General features: G+C 35.3%; 1 protein-coding gene across 1 annotated transcript in view; it reads left to right on the top strand.

The window, feature by feature from the left end:
- The window catches only part of LOC136976247 (putative leucine-rich repeat-containing protein DDB_G0290503), a 56,348-nt gene extending 43,557 nt beyond the window's left edge, over positions 1 to 12,791 (top strand). Inside the window, exons 10-12 of the mRNA XM_067271468.1 lie at positions 3,177 to 3,225; positions 3,834 to 3,934; positions 12,366 to 12,791. Of these exons, the coding sequence (XP_067127569.1) occupies positions 3,177 to 3,225; positions 3,834 to 3,934; positions 12,366 to 12,500 (285 nt within the window). The 3' untranslated portion in view covers positions 12,501 to 12,791. The remainder of the gene's footprint in view (positions 1 to 3,176; positions 3,226 to 3,833; positions 3,935 to 12,365) is intronic.
- Positions 12,792 to 20,027: the final 7,236 nt, after the last annotated feature.

Here is a 20,027-nt window from a genome sequence, read left to right as displayed (position 1 = left end):
AGTGATTGTTTTGTTGTGGCAAGTACCACAAACAAAACGTAGCAGCTGTTGAAGCTTCATATTTGGTAGCACTCAGAATCACCAGCGCTATGAAACCTCACAACATTGCTGAGAATTTACTGTTGCCAACAGCCAAAGATATTGTTTGAGTTATGATTGGAGACAAATTTGTTACAAAATTGAGTACAATTTCCTCATCTAATGACACTGTCCGCAGAAGAATTGATGACCTGTCTGATGAAATTCTTGGTCAGGTAAGCCAGGAAATTAAATCTGCTCCACTTCCAATATTTAGTATATAGCTTGATGAATCTACAGACATTGCAAACTGTTCAGTTACTAGTTTACATGAGGTATGTTAATGATGGCAACTTTAAAGATGAGTTTCTGTTTTGCAAACCTCTTGAAACGACAACTACTGCGTGTGATGTATTTGACACAGTTGGTTCATTTCTGAAAGAGCATAAGATCTCTTGGAAAAAGGTTTGTGGTGTTTGTACAGATGTTGCTCCAGTTATGCTAGGATGTCGATCTGGATTTCAACACTTGGTACTGGATGAGTCACCAAAAGTCATCAAACTCAGTGTATGATTCATCAGCAAATATTAGCAACAATGACACTGCCACACGAGTTACAAGAAGTAATGAAAAGCATCATGAGTTCTGTCAATTTTGTAAAGGCAAGCACTTTAAAAAGTTGACTGTTTTTGCAACTGTGCAACGAGTTGGATGTGCCAAACAATGCTCTGCTATTTCACACTGAAGTGAGATGGTTGTCAAGAGGAATAGTTTTAAAACGTGTTTTTGAACTTCATGATGAACTCAAAACATTTTTTAATCAGAAAGCAAGACTGCAGTTGGAAGCACTTTTCAGCAATAAAAGTGAACTGCAGAAAATAGCTTACTTTGTTGACATCTTTGCCATCTTGAATGAGTTAAATTTATCACTGCAAGGATCAAATGCAACATGCGTTGATTTGTCTGAAAAGATCCGATCATTCCAAATGAAACTTTAGCTTTGGCAAAAAAAATTGGATGAAAATAAAATTTACATGTTGCCTACCTTATCTGCTTTCTTTGAGGAACATGACATTGAACCAGACAAAAGGATTACAATGATAATTTCTGTGAAAGAACACTTGCACATGCTTGCAGACGAAATTTTATCGTACTTTCCAAATCTATCTGACATCCCATTTGCACTTTCCAAAAGCCCATTCACAGTCAAAGTTGAAGATGTTCCTGAGACAGCACAAGAGGAGTTCATTGAACTTATTAACAGCGATGCAGCGAAAACTGATTTCTCTACAATGCCAGTTACAAAATTCTGGATCAAGTGTTTGCAGTCATATCATGTTCTGAGACTGTGTTGCATCTTCTTCTTCCATTTCCAATAACATATCTTTGTGAAACAGGGTTTTCCAGCTTGTTGGTTATCAAGTCTAAATACAGAAATAGACTTATTGTGGAAGATGATTTTTGTTGTGCTCTTGCAAAGACTGCTCTGAGAATATCTGATCTGTGAGAAAGAAGCAATCTCAACCTTCGCACTGACATTGGCTTTTTACGCATACTGTTGCAGAATGTAGCAATGTAGTTTACTGTTGTTATATTAAGACTGTTACCCATGCTACACCATGCTTCAAGACAAAATTTCTTTCATTTGTAATTAGAAATAAATATTTCACAATATAAAATTACATACTGTTTTTGTGATTAATCGCTATGCTTTTAATTATGTTCAATTTAATTTAACAATGAAAATACATCCTGCATAACAGATATTTACATTACGATTCATAACAGTAGCAAAATTAGTTATGAAGTAGCAATGAAAATAATTCTATAGTTGGGGGTCACCACAACACAAGGAACCGTATTAAAGGGTCGTGGCATTAGGACGGTTGACAACCCCTGTCCTTCATGAACATTTGCACAGCTCTCAGTGCAATGGGTGCCATGTTTGTTAATGGTCAACCAGAAATGCATCCAAATGAACATTTCTCAGGAGTGCTTGGACTAGTTTAAATGCAATTCAACTGAGTCTCTGACATTTCATCACTGTTGATGAAACATCAATTCACCACTACACACCAGGGATGAAGCAGCAGTCAAAACTAATGGCTAGAATAGAATGAAAGTGCTTCAAAGAAGACAGAATGTGTTCCATCAGTGGGAAGCATTGATGACTACAGATGATGGCCACTGTTTTTTTGGGATGCTTGGGGGAGTGAGGCTTACAGACTATGTAGAAAAAGGCAAAACCATTAATGGAGAGTATTATGCAGCATTTCTGGAGTAATTGTAGGATGCTATTAAGGCCAATCATCCATATTTGGTAAAGAAAAGAGATCTTTTTCATCACAACAATGTATCTATGCACACTTCTTCAATTGCAGTCACAAAACTTCATGAATTGTGCTTTGAATTGCTGTCACATGCACCAAACTCACCAGGTTTAACCTCCAGTGACTTTTTCCTCTTTCCAAATCTGAAGAAATGGATTGCTGGACAAAAATTCACTTCAAATACAGAGGTCACAGCTCAGACAGAGCTCAGAGTTAGAGAAATCATATTACACTGAAGATATAAAGAAGTTAGAATATTGTTTATTCTAAGTGTATTGAGTTAAAAGGCCAACCAGAAATGCATCCAAATGAACATTTCTCAGTGTCAAAAAATAAAAAAAAAAAAAAAAAATTGGTCAAAATTCTTATTTTATTTTTCAGGCTGATAACTTTTCAAACAACCCTCATACCTGTTTCACAATGATCTCCCACAAATTTTCCATCCAATTTATGTCAGGGCTTAATGCAGGCCAATCCAAAGGTTGAATGTTTTTCCTGCTAAACTACTTTTGGATGATTGCAAGATATGAACTAAGGCATTATCCTGTTGAAAGTGTAATTCCTACCTTAAATTTTGACAGCACATGGCAGTAAATGGATTTGAAGCATATTTTGATAGTCAGCAGAGTTCATCTTGCTATTTATTTCTGATAAAGGGATTTTTACCCTTTAATTCAAAGCCACCCAAGCCATTTCTCATCTTCCTCCTTGCATCCTTTTGCTGCAGTAGTGCTCTTCCTTCTGTAGATCATATCATTACAATTTAAAACCATTTGGTCCATTACAATTAAACTTCTTTTTGTCACTGAAAATAAATGTTTATTTTAGGTATACAGCAGACGTCACAGAGACTATGTTCGAGGTGGAAGGGCAAAGAGTAAGTTTTTATTAGTATTATTATGTTGGGTTTAATGGGTTATACTTGGTTGACATCAGTGGCTGTGTAATATGCCGGACCAGAGTCAACGCATAGCAACCAAAGCAAAACTAAAATTAAATAAGTGTGTCAATGTTTGTGTCTAGGAATTTCCTAACAATATGGCATGTATTCAATATAGTGGCCTTTTGTAGTGTGATATATGTGTTTCTATTCAATTGTAATGTTCCCAGACTTTTGTGTAGTGTGTGTGATATCACACCTGCAGAGGAGAGAACAACTGGTATAATAAGCATCCATCCTTCACAAATGCCTTATTTTCTGGGCGAGTTCTGTGTACTTGCTAATTTTTTCAGTGCATGTGTTTTGTACATTGTGAGTGTTTAGAATGGATATGTCTATAATGTATGTGATTTTATTGTGTTTGTCAATGAGTGTGATGTCTGGTCTGTTGTGGTAAATTGTTTTATCTGTGATTATGGCTCTGTCATAGTACATTTTGTGCATGCTGTTTTCCAATACTGTTGTTGTTATTATTATTATTATTTCCTATTAAAACATTTTTAAATTTAATGAACTATTTATTAAGTTTAAAAATTTTGGTTTAGTTGATCTGACATACCAAGTACATCTATACCAATTTACAGAGAAGCAAATAGATTATATAATGGATCTTTTAATACCAGAGTTTTATAAAGGCAATTATGAGGTTGGTTCAAATTTTAATGATCATATTTACTAATAAAAATTTAAAATTATGATTAAGGAAATATTGAATATAGAGGGTGATCAAAAAGTTATGCATATCAAAGAATAAGTTTGTATAAATTATTTTTAAACCATTCTAAGTTTTGTTGTTGTTAAGGTTTCTTTCTGAAAATATTTTTCTTTAATTTTTCTCTCCTGCTGCATCATAATTACTCCTTACTTCAGTTTATTATAAGGCCAATGGAAAATGTTATAATTTAAGCATCTTTAATGAGTAGCTACTTGGACAAACAGATGATACAGAAAAAGAAAAAAGTAGCTCTTCTAGTAGATAACGGTACTGCTCATACCAATATACCATCATTATGCAACATTGAAGTTTGCTATTTTCTTCCTAATAGTATGTCAATGCTGCAACCACTATTTATAGGAATAATTTGGAGTTTTAAAGCTAAGTACAGATTCCATTTAATGCATAGATTATTAATAAACATTGAAAGAAAGTTAAAAAAATCCATATAACATAAACACAAAAGCATGTAAGATGATTGCCAGCTGCTGATGGAATTTGCAACCTGTTACAATCAAGAACTGCTAGAAAGAAGTAAAACTTGTCGAAGAATGACATATCTTTAATAAAATAATTTTTGCCCAATAAAATCTTGCAAATTTCTTTTACTAATGTTTTGGTTGAGTTATGTATTAGGGTTGATCATAAAATAAGTAGACAACAAAAACTGTAGGTTGACAAAAACAACTTTAATCAAAGTAAGTGGCACAGTTGTTATTGCATTTGTCCCATCTTTCCACCAGGCAATGTGACCTTTGCCTGGTGGAAAGCTTATTTGAGCACAGCGTCAAAGAAACTGGTGGGCTGCTGCAACAGCCAGTTCTTCACTGCATTTTTCACCTCGTCATCCAACTGAAACCAGCACCCCTTCAAATCTTTCTTTAATGTGTGCAGTCATCAGGGCTGTAGGAGGGTGGTCCAATTGCTCCCAGTGGAACTGACAGAGCATATTCTGCATACCTGGAGTGGAGGCAGCTGTTGTCATGCAATAGCACAACACCGTGTGAGAGACAACTGGCACATTTGCTCTTTATTACAGCTCATTATAGCTTCTTTGGGGTTTCACAGTAGAAAGCTTAGTTGATAGTCATTCCTTTGGGATGCCACCGACGTGCCATGACATTTGATGATAGGGAAGCTGTGTTTCTGTAAGAAGCCGACTTTCAGGGGCAATCAATTAATTGCGCGTCAGGGCCCGTTCGTATTCGTTTGTTCGATAAGCCAGTAAAAACCGTACACTTCTTTAAATGTATTTTTAATAGATTATCTGACGTACTTAATAAATAAGAAAGTTCAATATAATTACCTTCGTTATTAGATTCAATAAATTTCCTATGCCCTCTAAATGCCAATTATTGCTTTGAGAAAAAACATATAACATCTATTAATTTAGATATATCTATTAATCGTAATTATCTTGTTATAATTTTCAATATTTATTTTATATTGTCTACCAATGTTAAATTCTATTCCGCTTTGATTTCCAAATTGCTTCAATTTTACGAAAGAATCGTCATTCGTCATAAATTTTATCGTCAAAATGTCGAAATTTTTTGTTGACGTATTTATATTTAATTTAGGCATTGGTCTTTCTCTTTTAATAGTGTTTTCTTTTTTATTATGTGGTCTTGAGCCAAAACTTTTTAAAAATAAATTTTTGAATCACTAGCCACGATATAAGGGCTAAAATTAAAATTATAAAAAAAAAACGTACTTGGTAAAACAAAATGTGTGACGAATATACATACCTAGTACAAAAAATTCTTCAATTGTATGAATATACTTTTAAAGAAACTTATAATTAAATATAACTTTGTGAAGAAACGTACATAAAAATAACAAAATATTCTTTACTTTTTAAATCTTAAAACAATCCACTTAGTGAAATAGCTCCCTATGAGTGGCTAATGAATGGAATCAGAGACGGTCCAGGTAGGTGTGTGCATGCCAAATCTTGAGGGTGCCGATACCGGTCAATGTCAAATGCCTCTTTTGGTTGCATCACTAGTATATATCAAAGAACGCGACAGGGTTGTTGTAGATTTTAAACGTTTCTCACCATAGCTGTAAAAATCTAAATATGTTAGACTTAACAGATTGTCTGTCGTTCATTTTCTAACTAATTCGTTTTAGGACCAAGTGTCCACAGAAGTTTCCAAAATTTACAACTTTTCGGTCACTCTCACTGAACTGAAAAAATTTCTGTCTTTATTACATCTAATATTATGAAGAGATCAGACCCCACTGTACTCAGCAAGAGATTGGTTCGGTTAAGCTTCTGTTTAAGTAAAATTTCGGCTCTTTCATCGAGGTTTTATTTATGTCCCTAATTCCCTAATTGCTTAATTATTTAACTACTACTTAAGTAGAAATAAGTTGAAACCGGTTACTTTGTACTTGAATATCTGTAGTCTTGGGAAAGAAGTGGAAAGAAATTTTTATGACAACCAATACATAAATCGTAAATTTAAGGAAAATAAATTCTAGAGCTTTTTTGTACCATTGTATGTCTCATTCATTAAATTTGGTTGTAAATGATGCTGCCAAAGTAACAGTTAATTTTTTAACACTACTAGAATTGTACATTTTTTCTGCATCCCCTTACAGATAGGACATACTAAATTGTAATATCACCGGTTTAACATTGAAATCCGTAAGTAATATAAGATGGGAGAGCAGAATAAATATATCAAATATTTTAATGGATTTAAACTCCTGTCAACTATACAGAACTATCATAAAAACATGCCAGTGAACTCCTATCGGTTGGGTTAAGTTATAAATCTAGTCTAGGGTAGGCAACCTTTTTTTATAACATGGTCCAGAATAAATTTTACGTTTTTTCCGCAGGCCGTAGTAGTTAATTGACACCTTCTTGTGACTTTTAATTTTTTTAGTCTGCAAATATGAAATAAATAAATAAAAAGTTAATTACTACATTTATTTTTCTTATCGTTTTTGAAAATTACAAAAAATTGGAAAAATAACTATTAATCAGTTATTTTTTCAATTTAATAATCTATTAAAGATCTCGCGAGTCACAGCTGGCTTGCGGGCTGGGTGTTGCCCACCATTGATCTAGTCTACTCATGTTTCACATAATCGGGCGAGGGTGGCCGAATATCTAGCAGGCAGGTGGCTAACAGCCCACAATTGGTCAGGGATATAAATTTAGAAGCTTTGTGTGTGAAGTATCCACCAGCTAAACCAGGTGACGTTGGTGCTTTGTAAAGCACATGCACCAATGCCTATAATCTGGCTGCTTGGAAGTTGATAGGCAGGCGGCTAACAGCTCAGAACCAGTCTGGGATATAAAATTAGATGCTTTATGCGTGTGTTGCTTCTACCAGCTAAACCGGGTGAGGTTGGTGCTCTGTAAACCGCATGTGCCAATGCCTATATAATCTGGCTGATTGGAAACTGACCCGGTTTTGACATTCCTTCCGTCACTGAATTATTCAAATATACAACAGCAATCTTATAATTTTTTTCACATGTAGTATAAAAATTTGTAAAAGATACATAATGCAGTTATAATAAAATATTAATTTTAATTAATGCAAAGTATGTTAAAATATGAAAATTTATATTTTATAAAATACAAGGGAATGTCATTGGAAGGTGGAATTGGTGCTTCCATTGCTTCCAATGACGGCACGCCACTGGATGCCAGTCTAAAAGAATGGGTGCCTCCATACCAAAGAATAAAGTCAATTGACCTTTCCCATACTGATTGAGGTTCAAAGCTTCTTGGATAGTGGGACACACCGTGCTTCCATTCTTGACTCCTCTGTTGTGTGTGGCTCATAGTGGTGACACCATGTCTCATCCCCAGCAACAATGCTGTGCATGAATGAGTCACCCTCTTGCTGGTAGTGGCTGAGATGTTCCAGAGATTCTTCACTGACTCTGTTCCTCTGTCAGAAACTATGGAACCCATGCAGCAAATTTTTCAGTATCCCAACTGTTGGCATATGACATTACGCGTGCTTCCAAAACTGATGTGTAACGCATTTGCCTCCACCTTAATTGTTATGCGTCAATTCTGTTGAATGATGCATTTTGGAATTGGTCCAGGAATTTCCTGGTCACTGATAGCCATCCGGAGTGAGGGTTATCCTTCATCGATTGATGGTTGCCTGCAAACTTCTTACACCAGTTGAAAGCAGCAGTGCACCAAAGGTTGCCTGCTCCAGAAACCTCTTTCATTTTCCAAAAAATGGTGGCTAGCTTTTTGCCTTCTGGAAGTGTGTGTGTTGTTGGTTTAATCATTTGTGACTCAAACCAAAACCTGTAATGAAGCATTGCAATATGATCATAGTTTGACATGCACTTCAGCCTCTTTATATGCAGTGTTGCCAACAAAACATAACTACTTATTTTATGATCAACCCTAATATGTTATACACATACAATACTACACACTATACACCAAATAAAATTATATCATTGTTAGTTATATTCTTATTTTGTATTTTACGGTTAGCATCTGAAAAACAGAACAGAAACAATTGGTTTCATTGCGAAATGAAAAAATATAACAAAATAAGTTATAAGATACCAAAATAACTTGGTTTAACATTCTTCACAAAACAAACTGATCACCAGTGGCGTGCCATGACATTTGATAACAGGGAAGCTGTGTTTCTGTAAGAAGCCGACTTCCAGGGGCAATCAGTTAATTGCACGTCACTGCTGGTCTAGGGCAGGGATGGGCAACCTGCGGCCCGCATTCATATATTTTGTGGCCCGCAACACATAAAATGCAAATAAATATATCAATTTCCCAGCTTAAGCTATGCAGCAAAAATTCAAACGTTATTTTTACAACTTATGTATGTGAATAGTTTTTCCCGCAATGAATTTAGTAAAAATTAAAACAAGAAACCGGCTAACAGATACATCGAAACTAATTTAAAACTAGCAGTGACGAATATTTAACCAAATATTTCCAATATATTACGTTTACATCAGTTCCAGAAGCTAAATTAAGTATACCTATGCTAATTTATAATTATATGTGAATAAATAATTCTGATTTAACAACATTTTTTTTCTCTTTCTCTTGTATGCAGCCCGCATCAGTTCAAAAGTCTTAAAATGTGGCCCTTACATAGAAAAAGGTTGCCCATCCCTGGTCTAGGGTCCATTTGTATTCATTTGTTCGATAAGCCAGTAAAAACTGTACTTTTCTCTAAATATATTTTCAATATCACAATTACATTCTGAATTGCTAGCCACGATATAAGGGCTAAAATTAAAAATAAATTATAAAAACTTACTTGGCGAAACAAAATTGGCAGTGGATATACATATCTGGTACAATATATTGTTGAATTGTATTAATATACTTTTAAAGAAAATTATAATTAAATGTAGCTTAGTAAAAAAACATTCATAAAATTAACATAAAGTATTCCTTACTTTTTAAATTTTAAAACAATCCACTTAGTCAAATAGTTTGGATACGAGTGGCTAATGATGGAATCAGAGACGGTCTAGGTAGGTGTGTGCATGCCAAATCCCAAGGGTGCCGGTACCGGTCAATGTCAAATGCCTCTTGTCACATCACTAGTATACCTCAAAGAATGCGACAGGGTTGTTGTAAATTTTAAACGTTTCTTGCCATAGCTGTAAAAATCTAAATATGTTAAACTTAATAGTAAGTAGATTGTCCGTCATTTGTTTTCTAACTAATCCATTTTAAAACCAGTGTCCACGAAAATTTCCAAAATTTACAACTTTAGTCACTCTCATTGAACTGGAAAAATTTCTGTTTTTATTATCTAATATTACGAAGAAATCAGTCCCCACTGTACTCGGCTAGAGATTGGTTTGGTTAAGCTTTTGTTTAAGTAAAATTCTGGCTCTTTCGGCAGGGTTTTATTTGTCCCCAATTCCCTAATCTCTTAATTATTTAATTACTTCTTAACCACTCAGCAGTGAGGGATGTATATATACATCGAGGGCGATCGTGTGGCAGTGGTGAGGGACATATATATACGTTAAATTCTTTTGGGGGTATCACCAGAATCTAGCCAAAAACTACCGCAAAAAAAAAATTCACATAAAAAATGAATTATGTAACAATAAAAAAAGACTTTTCTTTACTAGACATAACTGTTTACAAATACTTTTTCTAAAACGGAAATGAGAAAAATTGCGTGAAAAAATACTTTAAAAATTTTTCAGGTATATTCTCCACTACTAAGGGGTAGAACCATACCTGACTCTCCCACTGCTGAAAGGTTAAGTAGAAATAAGTTGAAACCAGTTACTTTGTACCTGAATATTTGTAGTCTTGGGAAAAAAGTGGAAAGACAAATTTTTATGACAATGGATACATAAATTGCAAATTTAAGGAAAATAAATTCTTTGTACCTTGTGCATCTCATTCATTAAATTTGGTTGTAAATGATGCTGCCAAAGTAACAGTTAATTTTTTAACATTGTACAAGAATTGTACACATTTTTTTTCTACATACCCTTATAGATGGGACATACAAGATCGTAATATCACTGGTTTAACATTGAAATCCGTAAGTAATATAAGACGGGAGAGCGGAATAAAAATATCAAATATTTTAATGGATTCTTTTTAAACTCCTGTTAACGATACAGAACTATCATAAAAACATACCAGTAAATTCCTATCGGTTAGGTTAAGTTATAAATGTACTTATGATTCACATAATTGGGCGAGGGCGGCTAACAGCCCAGAACCGGTCTGGGATAGAATCATTGGAAGCATTATACGTGTGTAGCTTCCACCAGCTAAACCATGTGAGGTTGGTGCTCTGTAAAGCGCGTGCACCAATGCCTATAACCTGGCTACTCGGAAGTTGACCCGGTTTCGACAATATAGCGCTTCCATTCCGCCACTGATATTCGAATATACAATAGCAACCTTATCGTTTATTTCACATGTAGTATAGAAATTTGTAATAAGATACATAATGCAATTATAATAAAATATTAATTTTAATTAATTCAAACTACGTTAAAATGTGAAAATTTATATTTTAGAAAATACAAGGAAAGCGGCGCTTCTACTGCTTCCAATGATGGCACGCCACTGCTGATCATCGACTAGATAGCAAAGACACCAAAACCAAAAAAATAGTCATTGCAGATCCCTAAACATATCTGCTAACCAAACCAAACTTGCATATCTGCTCCCAACCAAAATTTTTCATACATGTGCACTCACCCCTTTGTAGTTTTTTTCTTCCTGTGGATTAATTATACAATTTTCAAGAGTATCAATCTTCCATCATACAACAATATTCTTAGTTTTCACTTTCAATTATATAAATGTTAATACAGTCAAGTCCGCATAAGTCGACACCCCAAGGAGAAGTGGAAATGTGTTGAGTTATCCGATATGAAATTTAAAACAAAGTTGAAAAATAACCACACTACAATTACGAAAATATAGTAGTGCTTTATACGGTACATGCAATGTGTCTCTCTGACCACTGGCACTAAAGTTGGTTTCTGCTCCAAGTACCTCAGCAATTTCCTTCATTTTTTGTTTCAGTATAGGCCCCAAAACAGGATGAATGAATTTGCTTTAGCCAACATACCAGAGCATCTTTGTATGGTGACTTTCTCTGGCATTTTTGAAACAGCCACGACGAAGACCCAAGAAAAAGTTTCTTAATTTCCTCGTTTTTTCTTCAGAATTCCCACCAATGTTGTTGTTTATTTATTTATTTATTTTTTTTGCAAATTTGGCTTGTGAAGTTTTATTACATTCAAATTCAGATACAAATTCATATTTTTCCTTTAGCATAAGCGTTGTTAGGTTTCAGATACTCATTTCTAACAGAAATGTGAAACACTTGCTCAAATAACGCATGAATGAAAAGTAAGAAAATGCAAAATCGAATTCTGCTGTGATGTTGAGCTGTGTGGTGTGAACTCATTTTTTTTCAGGAAGGGAGTCGAGTTATTAGATGCCTAAACAAGTGTGGGACAGAAAAAGTATGTAGATTTAGCCAGTGGTGAGGAGTTAAATGGTGTCAAGTAAACCAGAGTTTTTTAACATTAATGCCTATGTAAGTTGGCCAGAACCAGAAAACTGACTACTTAACCAACAGTGTCTAGTTATACCTATGATGACTTATGTGGACTCGACCATATTTCATTAATTTATTGTACAGTACATACCTTTTCAACATATATATTCTGAGAAAAATTTAATCTCTCTACAACTCAAATTATGCAAAAAGTCTAGAACCAACTAACTAAGTACCTAAATTTTTAGGCAATTATTCTTTTCTTTTAATTTTGTTTAATTGGTATAATTTAGAAAAAAGTTTTCCTTTATGTATAAATCATTTTTATAATTAATTTACAGGATATGGATTATATTCTGAAAGTGTTATTACCAGAAATGCTAATAATTGTTCACATGGAATTAAATGGGACCACTCACAAGGAAAGTGACAAGTTGATGTCAGAAGCAGCATTTAAAGTTTGTAAATCAAAATAGTTTACTCCAAGACAGAAGACAGAATTGTTTCATTCCATCTTTGTTTCATACTAGCAAATGTGTACATTTTGGTTACTTTGTTTCCACAAAAAGGCTTTGCACTATTCAATAATAGGAAAAATTTTCATTTTAAACAAGATGCCTTTCTGTACAGAAACTAGTGAAAAATACTAGTGATACTGTAATATATTAATTTTTACAAAGGGGGAAAAGTATCTTCTGTTAAGTTATTGTTATTAAGATATGATTTATATGAACATCTTATGGAAATGAATTAAAAGCTTTTATTTATTTTGTTCATTTTATTTTGAAGTTTTTAAATGATACAATGTATCTTTTTACAGGCAGCCCTCAACTTTCACACATAATTGGTTCCTGAAAGTGCGTGCGAATGTTGAAAGTTCAAAAGTAGAAGGATGTAAAAACATATGCACCAAAAACTGTGTTTTAAAGTATTTATTTATCAATATATATACATAATGAAGTTAACGAGGCATGTTTAAGTGCTTTTGGGTGTTTTCTTTAAAAAGTTGCCAAGAGTTAGTTGAATATTGATCTCATGTTAAATTTGTTGAATCAGCCATTACTTGCTTGAAACGCTGTGTTAGAATCTTTATTTAATCTAGTCTTTCAATCTTCATGCAAACTAAGAGCCTTAGCTTGAATAATTGAAAAACTCAGAGGGACATTATTTTGATGTTGATCATCAATCCATGATGATAAAGCTTTTTCCATTTCATCCATCACTATGCCTTGTCCTTTAGAAACAATCTTTGAAGGTATATTTCCACAATTTTGAATGTATTCCTTAATTTTACTCTTATTTTTCAAAATTGAACATGTCATAGATCTGTTTACATTGTACAAACGTCCGATTGAAGCAAAAGATTCACTGTTTTCAGATCGTTTAATTATTTCCATCTTTGTTTCGATTGTATGAAGTTCATGAGTCCTTAATTTCTTTTTGTTTGTATCAACACTGCAGTTTCTCCATTTCTCACTCATGTTTATCAAATAATAAGGACGAAATATTCAAACATAAATAAATTGGTAAAACACACATGTTGACGCACACCCCAATGCAAGACTGAAACTGTTTTGACCTCTTGCTCAGAACAACACAGTAGTGATTAGGATTTCGAGAAGTCTGCTATTGTAGGAAGTAATGTGTCTGTGAACGTAGAGCAAGCTTTGAGTGTATGAGCATTCTGCATGAAAGCAAATTTTTTCATTATCGACAAAAATATTTAAAAAGTTGAATTTTTAAAAAAATGTGCGAAAGTCAAGGGCTGACTGTGTATACAATCAAATGATTTTGTGTTCTCTTATAAACTTGCATATTTTTCCCTTATCATATCACACAGCAACTTGAAATTTAATATTAAAAACAGAACTTTTTAAATATTAGTTAAATTTATAAATAATTGTTTACATTTAAATGTTCATAAATTTTTACCCAAAATATTTGGCCAAATATAGATTAAAGTATGAAATATATTTAACTAATCAAAATAATTAAACAATGTAATTTAAAGAGTGAAGTTATATTTCACCAAAAAGTTAGGGTGAATTGATATTCAGTTGTTCATGTTATTAGTTTTACAAAATTTTTCCCTCAGAACAATGATTATAATTAATTAAAACTGTATAATTATTAATCACATCAAAATTTCCAACAATAAAAATATTTGATAAAATTTGTACTTTGCAAATATCACGTTCTCAAAGTTTTGTGAATTCATTCTGCAACAGAACTTTTTAAAAATAAAAAGTAATTAATTTTATTGTTTGTCTATATTTTTAATGCTGTTAAGAAAATTAGCATAAAACAGATTGCAATGAAATTGCAAGCAAGATTATACCTGCTTGCAGTTTTAGAATTGTTTAGTTCCAAGCTATATTTAGAAATATAGCTTGGAGCTAAAACATTTATTATGAAATTATAATGTGTGTTCTGATTTTATTTTAATGAACAATACTGACTTAAAAATTTCATCCAAACATTTTTAACTTTACTCTTATTATCTTACCGTGTTATTATCTTACTTAAATTAACATCCAGATTTAATTAATTAATTTTAAGAATAAACAGATTTCATTATTAAAATAGCTGTGTTATACATTTCATTCTAAACTACTAGAAAAAGTGGTATTGTGTATATAGTAGAATGATATTTTATAGATTTTTTTTTAAACTTTTATATGAGTGAAAAGGGTTATATATTGCTTAGGGAAGCAAATAAGCTAGAGACAGCCCTGCTTTATTAACAGATATAAGTATTCAATAATTCTTTTTATTTTTGATTCTTTTGTCTTCTGATGCGATCACCTGTCCCAAGATTTGAAGACGATTACATAAATATAGGTACTTATTGGATTCTTGAGGCACCTATTAGGGGTGCTGATTTATCAATAACTTTTTTCAATAAAATAAAAATAATAATTTTTATAGTGTATTACAAAAAAGGATTTCGGGAAGCAAAGACAATTCTGTGTTTCATCACCTAAACATGTGTAAAGCTTATTACAAAAGAATCTGGCAGTTGAGAAACTCATTCACAATCAACACAACTTTGTAGAGGAGGGTTCTGTTGGACCAGACCAGGAGTCACCAAACTTTTCACAGCGGGGCCAGACAACAGAGAACGTTGAGCACAGGCCGCATAACCATTTTGTTCAATACAGTACACCAGTGATTCTTAACCACTGTGCTGTGAGATTTTTGAAGTGTGCCGCCACTGCGAATATCCATACATAAGTGACATCAGACAAGTAGTTTAATTGATTCTACCTTCCTAGGGCACGTTTGGAAATTGTAACAGGTGTTACCAGTAACTGCAGGTAGTTACCAAGGCATTTAGAAAATGTGACCTAAATAACGTGTTTAAAAATCACTGTTATGACGTCACCGTTGTCCTGCAGTACTTACCGAAGTAACCATGTGTGCCGCCAAAGTTTTAAATTATTAAAAGTGTACCATGACGAAAAAAGGTTCAGAATCACTGCAGTACACTGAATACACAGTAAATAAAGACAACCAACATATTTATTTACCAATACACAAATACAATTGCTACAGCAAGCTCGTAATTGCATTTCCTAGAGACTTCATTGCAGGTACTGTACTTGCACAAAATGCACTTTGTATCCAAAGTCACAAAAAGTCGCCAAATTTTTTATTTCACTGATTTCCTAAAAATTACATTACTGTCAGATACAAAAATCAGATTGGACCAGTGTTATGATCTTTGCATGTAAAGATCTAATCGTAAAATCGCTGTTTAATATTTAACAAAGAATTGGTTATAATGGTCGGATACCGGTCACGTCCTGCTTGTCTAAATGACCCGAATCACGCGCCCACACGTAATTTAACCTGATCAGTTCCAGATTGGACCCCAGTCATTAGGTTCTCACACCAAAAAAACAACCGACCCAACACCTCCCCTTTTAAGAAAGAAAAAAACCAGCCGAATTGGCGGTTTATGTCTCATAATAGTTCTTTCGAGAAGGGTTGATTTGAAGTCATCCAGTCGGGATTCGAATGTGGACTGATCGACACGGAGGCTGTACTGCTAATTTCTTGGGCGGCGTTTCTTTGACGGCGCATGGTCTTTCGAATGGCAGGGACTCGTCGTCCTGCTAGGCCGGTCTCTCAACCGGATGTGTTAAGCCTGGAGTCGGAATGGGACGTGGTGGGATCTGCGATGACGGCGAAGGGGTCACTCTCGGGCTGTGGTCGATAAGATTCTAGTAGGCCTAATCAGTGGATGTATCCACTGATTAGGCCTACTAGAGAGGCGAAATGCATTTGGAGTATATCATTTATAGAATTAAAGCGTTGGTAATGATGAAAGTTTAATTTGTTTCTTGTCATTTGTTTGCCTTTTTTGGCTTGTATGGTCCTCGAAGTCGGAAATAGATCGAGTATTTTTTTTACTTGTTTTTAACTGAAAATAATTTTTATTTTTAGTGGTTATCTATGTTGATAGCAAAATACATATTAAATTATCGTCACGTTACTGAACGCCGTTTAATAAAATCGTTACTCGGAATTACAAAAGCTGAAATTTATGTCAATTAAAACATTGGCATAAATTTCAGCTTTTGTAATTCTGAGTGACATTTTGAAAAAAGTCATTTGTTTCCGTGAAATTTCATTCTTATAAGCGTAAAATTAAGCCGTAAAACCGAAATAGATCCATGGGAAACCTCGTGAACTTTGACCTATAGACTTGAAAGTTTGGCCCTACTGATAACGAGACAGGCTTAAGTTTAAAATTTGAGATTTCCGGACCCAGTGGTTTCTCTCTACGATCGTCTGCAGTACCGGGCGAAGAAAAATGAGAAGAAAATACTGCTTTTTTGCAGAGTTTTGCACTTTTCGATCACTTATATTTCGGCAACTGCTTTATATAAAATCTTGAAATTTTGCACACTACCTAAGAAAGCAATTTTCCTTCAAACGACACGAAATTTTCAAAACTCTTACTTAATAGAATTAGAGTAGAAGTTATAAAATATTAGTCTTGTCTTGAATAAAGTATTTTAAAGGATTAAATAAAATTAAATCAACCACTTCTGTTATTTTTTTTATACTTTTCTGGAAGTAGGATCTCAAGAAATAAATGGTATTGATGGTGTTGTCTCCCAACCTACTTCTTAATGAATTGCATATATAGCAAGAAGGCGGAGAAGGCGTTTTCTGCGTCTACGCTAGTTGGTTTCAGGGTCATCAAATAAACACAAATCGTTCCGTCACGTGATTCATTGATGTCACAACTTACCGTAAATTAGAATTATGCACCAGGACTAAGAGAGGAGTTATTTGTTTTATTTAGGGCAAAGACACTTTATTTAGCGAGAGCGGAAAGTCAACTGGCAATTAGATCAGCAGAGGTAAAAGGGCGGGCGGTACGGTATAGAGAAGGGGTGTAGCACATCCCACACTGAACGGTAACGTCACTCTCGCCGCCGAGCGATAGCGCACGTAGCAAAGCGGCAACGCCGACAACATAGACTTTTGCGCCATTATTTAGAAAGTTAATTGAGTATTTGCAGATCCGCAGCGCTGGATCCAGCAATTGCAATCCCTAGTCGTGAACGATATGGTGTAATATCAAGTTTTCACCGAAATAATATATGTCAGAGATATAGTACTGTACATTGCCGACCAACTAAAAACAATTTATGTGCAAGTGTCTAGTGTACAATAAGAAACTGTTTATATGGAAGTGTCGCTACTTGTTATATTTTCAAGGCCTAGTGTAACAAAGTGACGGCCGGATGTTTGAGCGGTTAAGACCGGTCTACCGCTCTGACATCGAATTCGGGCTGTTGAAGAACCCAGGGCGGTCTGTACCTGATGTATCAAGCCCCGTCCCATACAGTCCGGCTACCCACATTGTGGATATTGAGAAACCAAAAATGGTTACGATGAAGACAGTTCTCGATAAACAGAACAAAAAACCACCAGTTGCCATGTTGCAAGTATGATGAAGTATACAATAACCAAGAAAATCTTTAATGAGTTAGCAATACTGAAATACGAGCGAGATTTGTGCGCAAATAATTTCTTACCACCCTAAATTTAACAGAAAAATTTATCACAAAACGATTATTGATGCTAATGTCTGAAATTCTATTTAATCCATGCAAGATGTGTGGTTACCAGAGTCCCTTCGGCCGCCAATTTAAAGTGTTTTAATCTTTAAAATTGGCGTTTCCACTTCCCGGGACGAGGACCCAGGGGTTGGATTTGTGGGAAGCGAGTGTTAGGGTTGTTTCATTGTGTGGAATTACAGAGAACGAGGCGCTAGACACACGTCTAGACATGTGCGTGAGTGCGAGAATTCGAGTAAAGGTTAAACGGTGTATATCTTCATGTACTGTACAGTGATGTTATGTCGGTGAGTGTGTGTGTGTGGTGGAAGAACATCTTCGGCATGTCTAAAAACAGAAAAACAGTAAATTACGATACGAGAATAAGATGTGTTAAAAAATGAAACGAAAGTTCTTACCATCGGAGATTTCGGAAAATATTCACTTGTACGATCAATGGCCACTTCGTCCTCTTCGTGGTAAAGTTGGAGAGGGAGATACTTCTCCCTCCCAAATTTCCTACAAAACGAAGACAGTGAGAAAACGAGAAGTTCGTTCATTTATTATCTAAGGTCAACGTTATTACATTTATCAGATAGTGTCTCTTCCCCAACAGTGTCATGAGGAGAGCGAAGGACCTGACCTAGCCTAACCTTAACCAGAGACGGCCGGATGGCCAAGCGGTAAAGGTGGCAGCCTACCGCTCTGGGGACCCGGGATCGAATCCGAGCGGGTCGAATAATCCCCAGGAATTTTTCGGGGGGTGGTCCGTTCGGATATGTCGGGCCCCGTCCCTCACCACCCGGTCGCCCCATTGTGGGCCTGGCCGAACCCATAATGGGCCTACTAAAAGAGGCCCTCTTAGTGCCCACAGGGCGGAAAGAGTTAAAAAAAAAAAACCTTAACCAGAAGCTCAATCCTCGTAACAGCTGTTTGGGAAGAAAGGCCGGCCGAATGTCGCGTCCAGTGAAAAAACGTGTCAAGTCCGGGTGGTCACAATCGGGAGACAAGTTCGTGATGACATCCGGGTAAGCGAAGGCCAAATCCGAGTAAAGAGGTCATGTCCCGGTGAAAAATGTCGAATTCGGTCAGAATATCGCATCCAGATGCAAAGGACGAGTTGGGAAAAATCGGAGAGGATCACCGCCTAGGCCAGGGGTGGGGAACCTTTTTGTTCATGAAGGCCACATTACAATTCATCGTCCCTTATAGATGCCGCATTGAAATTTTTTTTGTCATTTTATCCCTAGGCTTAGGCTGCTATGTAATTTGAAAGTCATGTAATAAAAGAAAGGCAGTCTATATATGCGTGTGTGTATTGTAAATTTATGTATAATAACTATAAAAAAATAAAGGTCTTAAAAATATATATATCAACGTTTACATCACAGGCCGCAGAAGGCCACACTTGTTGGCCCAAAAGACCGCAGGTTCCCCATCCCTGGCCTAGGCCAAGGGAACCGCAGCCACCCATAGCAACAAAACCGCGGTTCCTCGACTTCGGCGGCGTTCTCCTCCGATTCTTCCCCGTTCCGACTTCCGAAAGACGATGACGACGCAGTCGCGAGCGAGGACGAAGAGGAAGACCTCGCGAAAACAGAAAGTGACAGGGGGGAAGGTCACCACCCGCTGTCTCCAACGACACCGAACTAATCGATTCGGCAGAGACCCAGTCGAGCCCACGGTCCTCAAATGTCTCATCGGAGCCGTCCGAGGAACCCCCTCCCTCCGGTGAAACCGCGCCATCTTCATTCCGAAAAAATGAAAATTTGCAATTAGTCGATTAAAACAAAAGCTTAAATTAATGTCTAAATTCTTCCGAGAGAAGCAAAATGCTCACCGCAGCGGTGAGCATTTTGCTTCTCTCGGAAAGAAGCTTTGCTGCTCCTTTTTAAATCTAAAAGATTCGAACCGACCATCGAACGA

The sequence above is a fragment of the Centruroides vittatus genome, unplaced genomic scaffold, assembly GCF_030686945.1.
Source record: "Centruroides vittatus isolate TY-2023 unplaced genomic scaffold, ASM3068694v2 contig_4, whole genome shotgun sequence".
Classification (NCBI taxonomy): domain Eukaryota; kingdom Metazoa; phylum Arthropoda; class Arachnida; order Scorpiones; family Buthidae; genus Centruroides; species Centruroides vittatus.
This window is presented reverse-complemented; position numbering and strand designations above follow the sequence as displayed.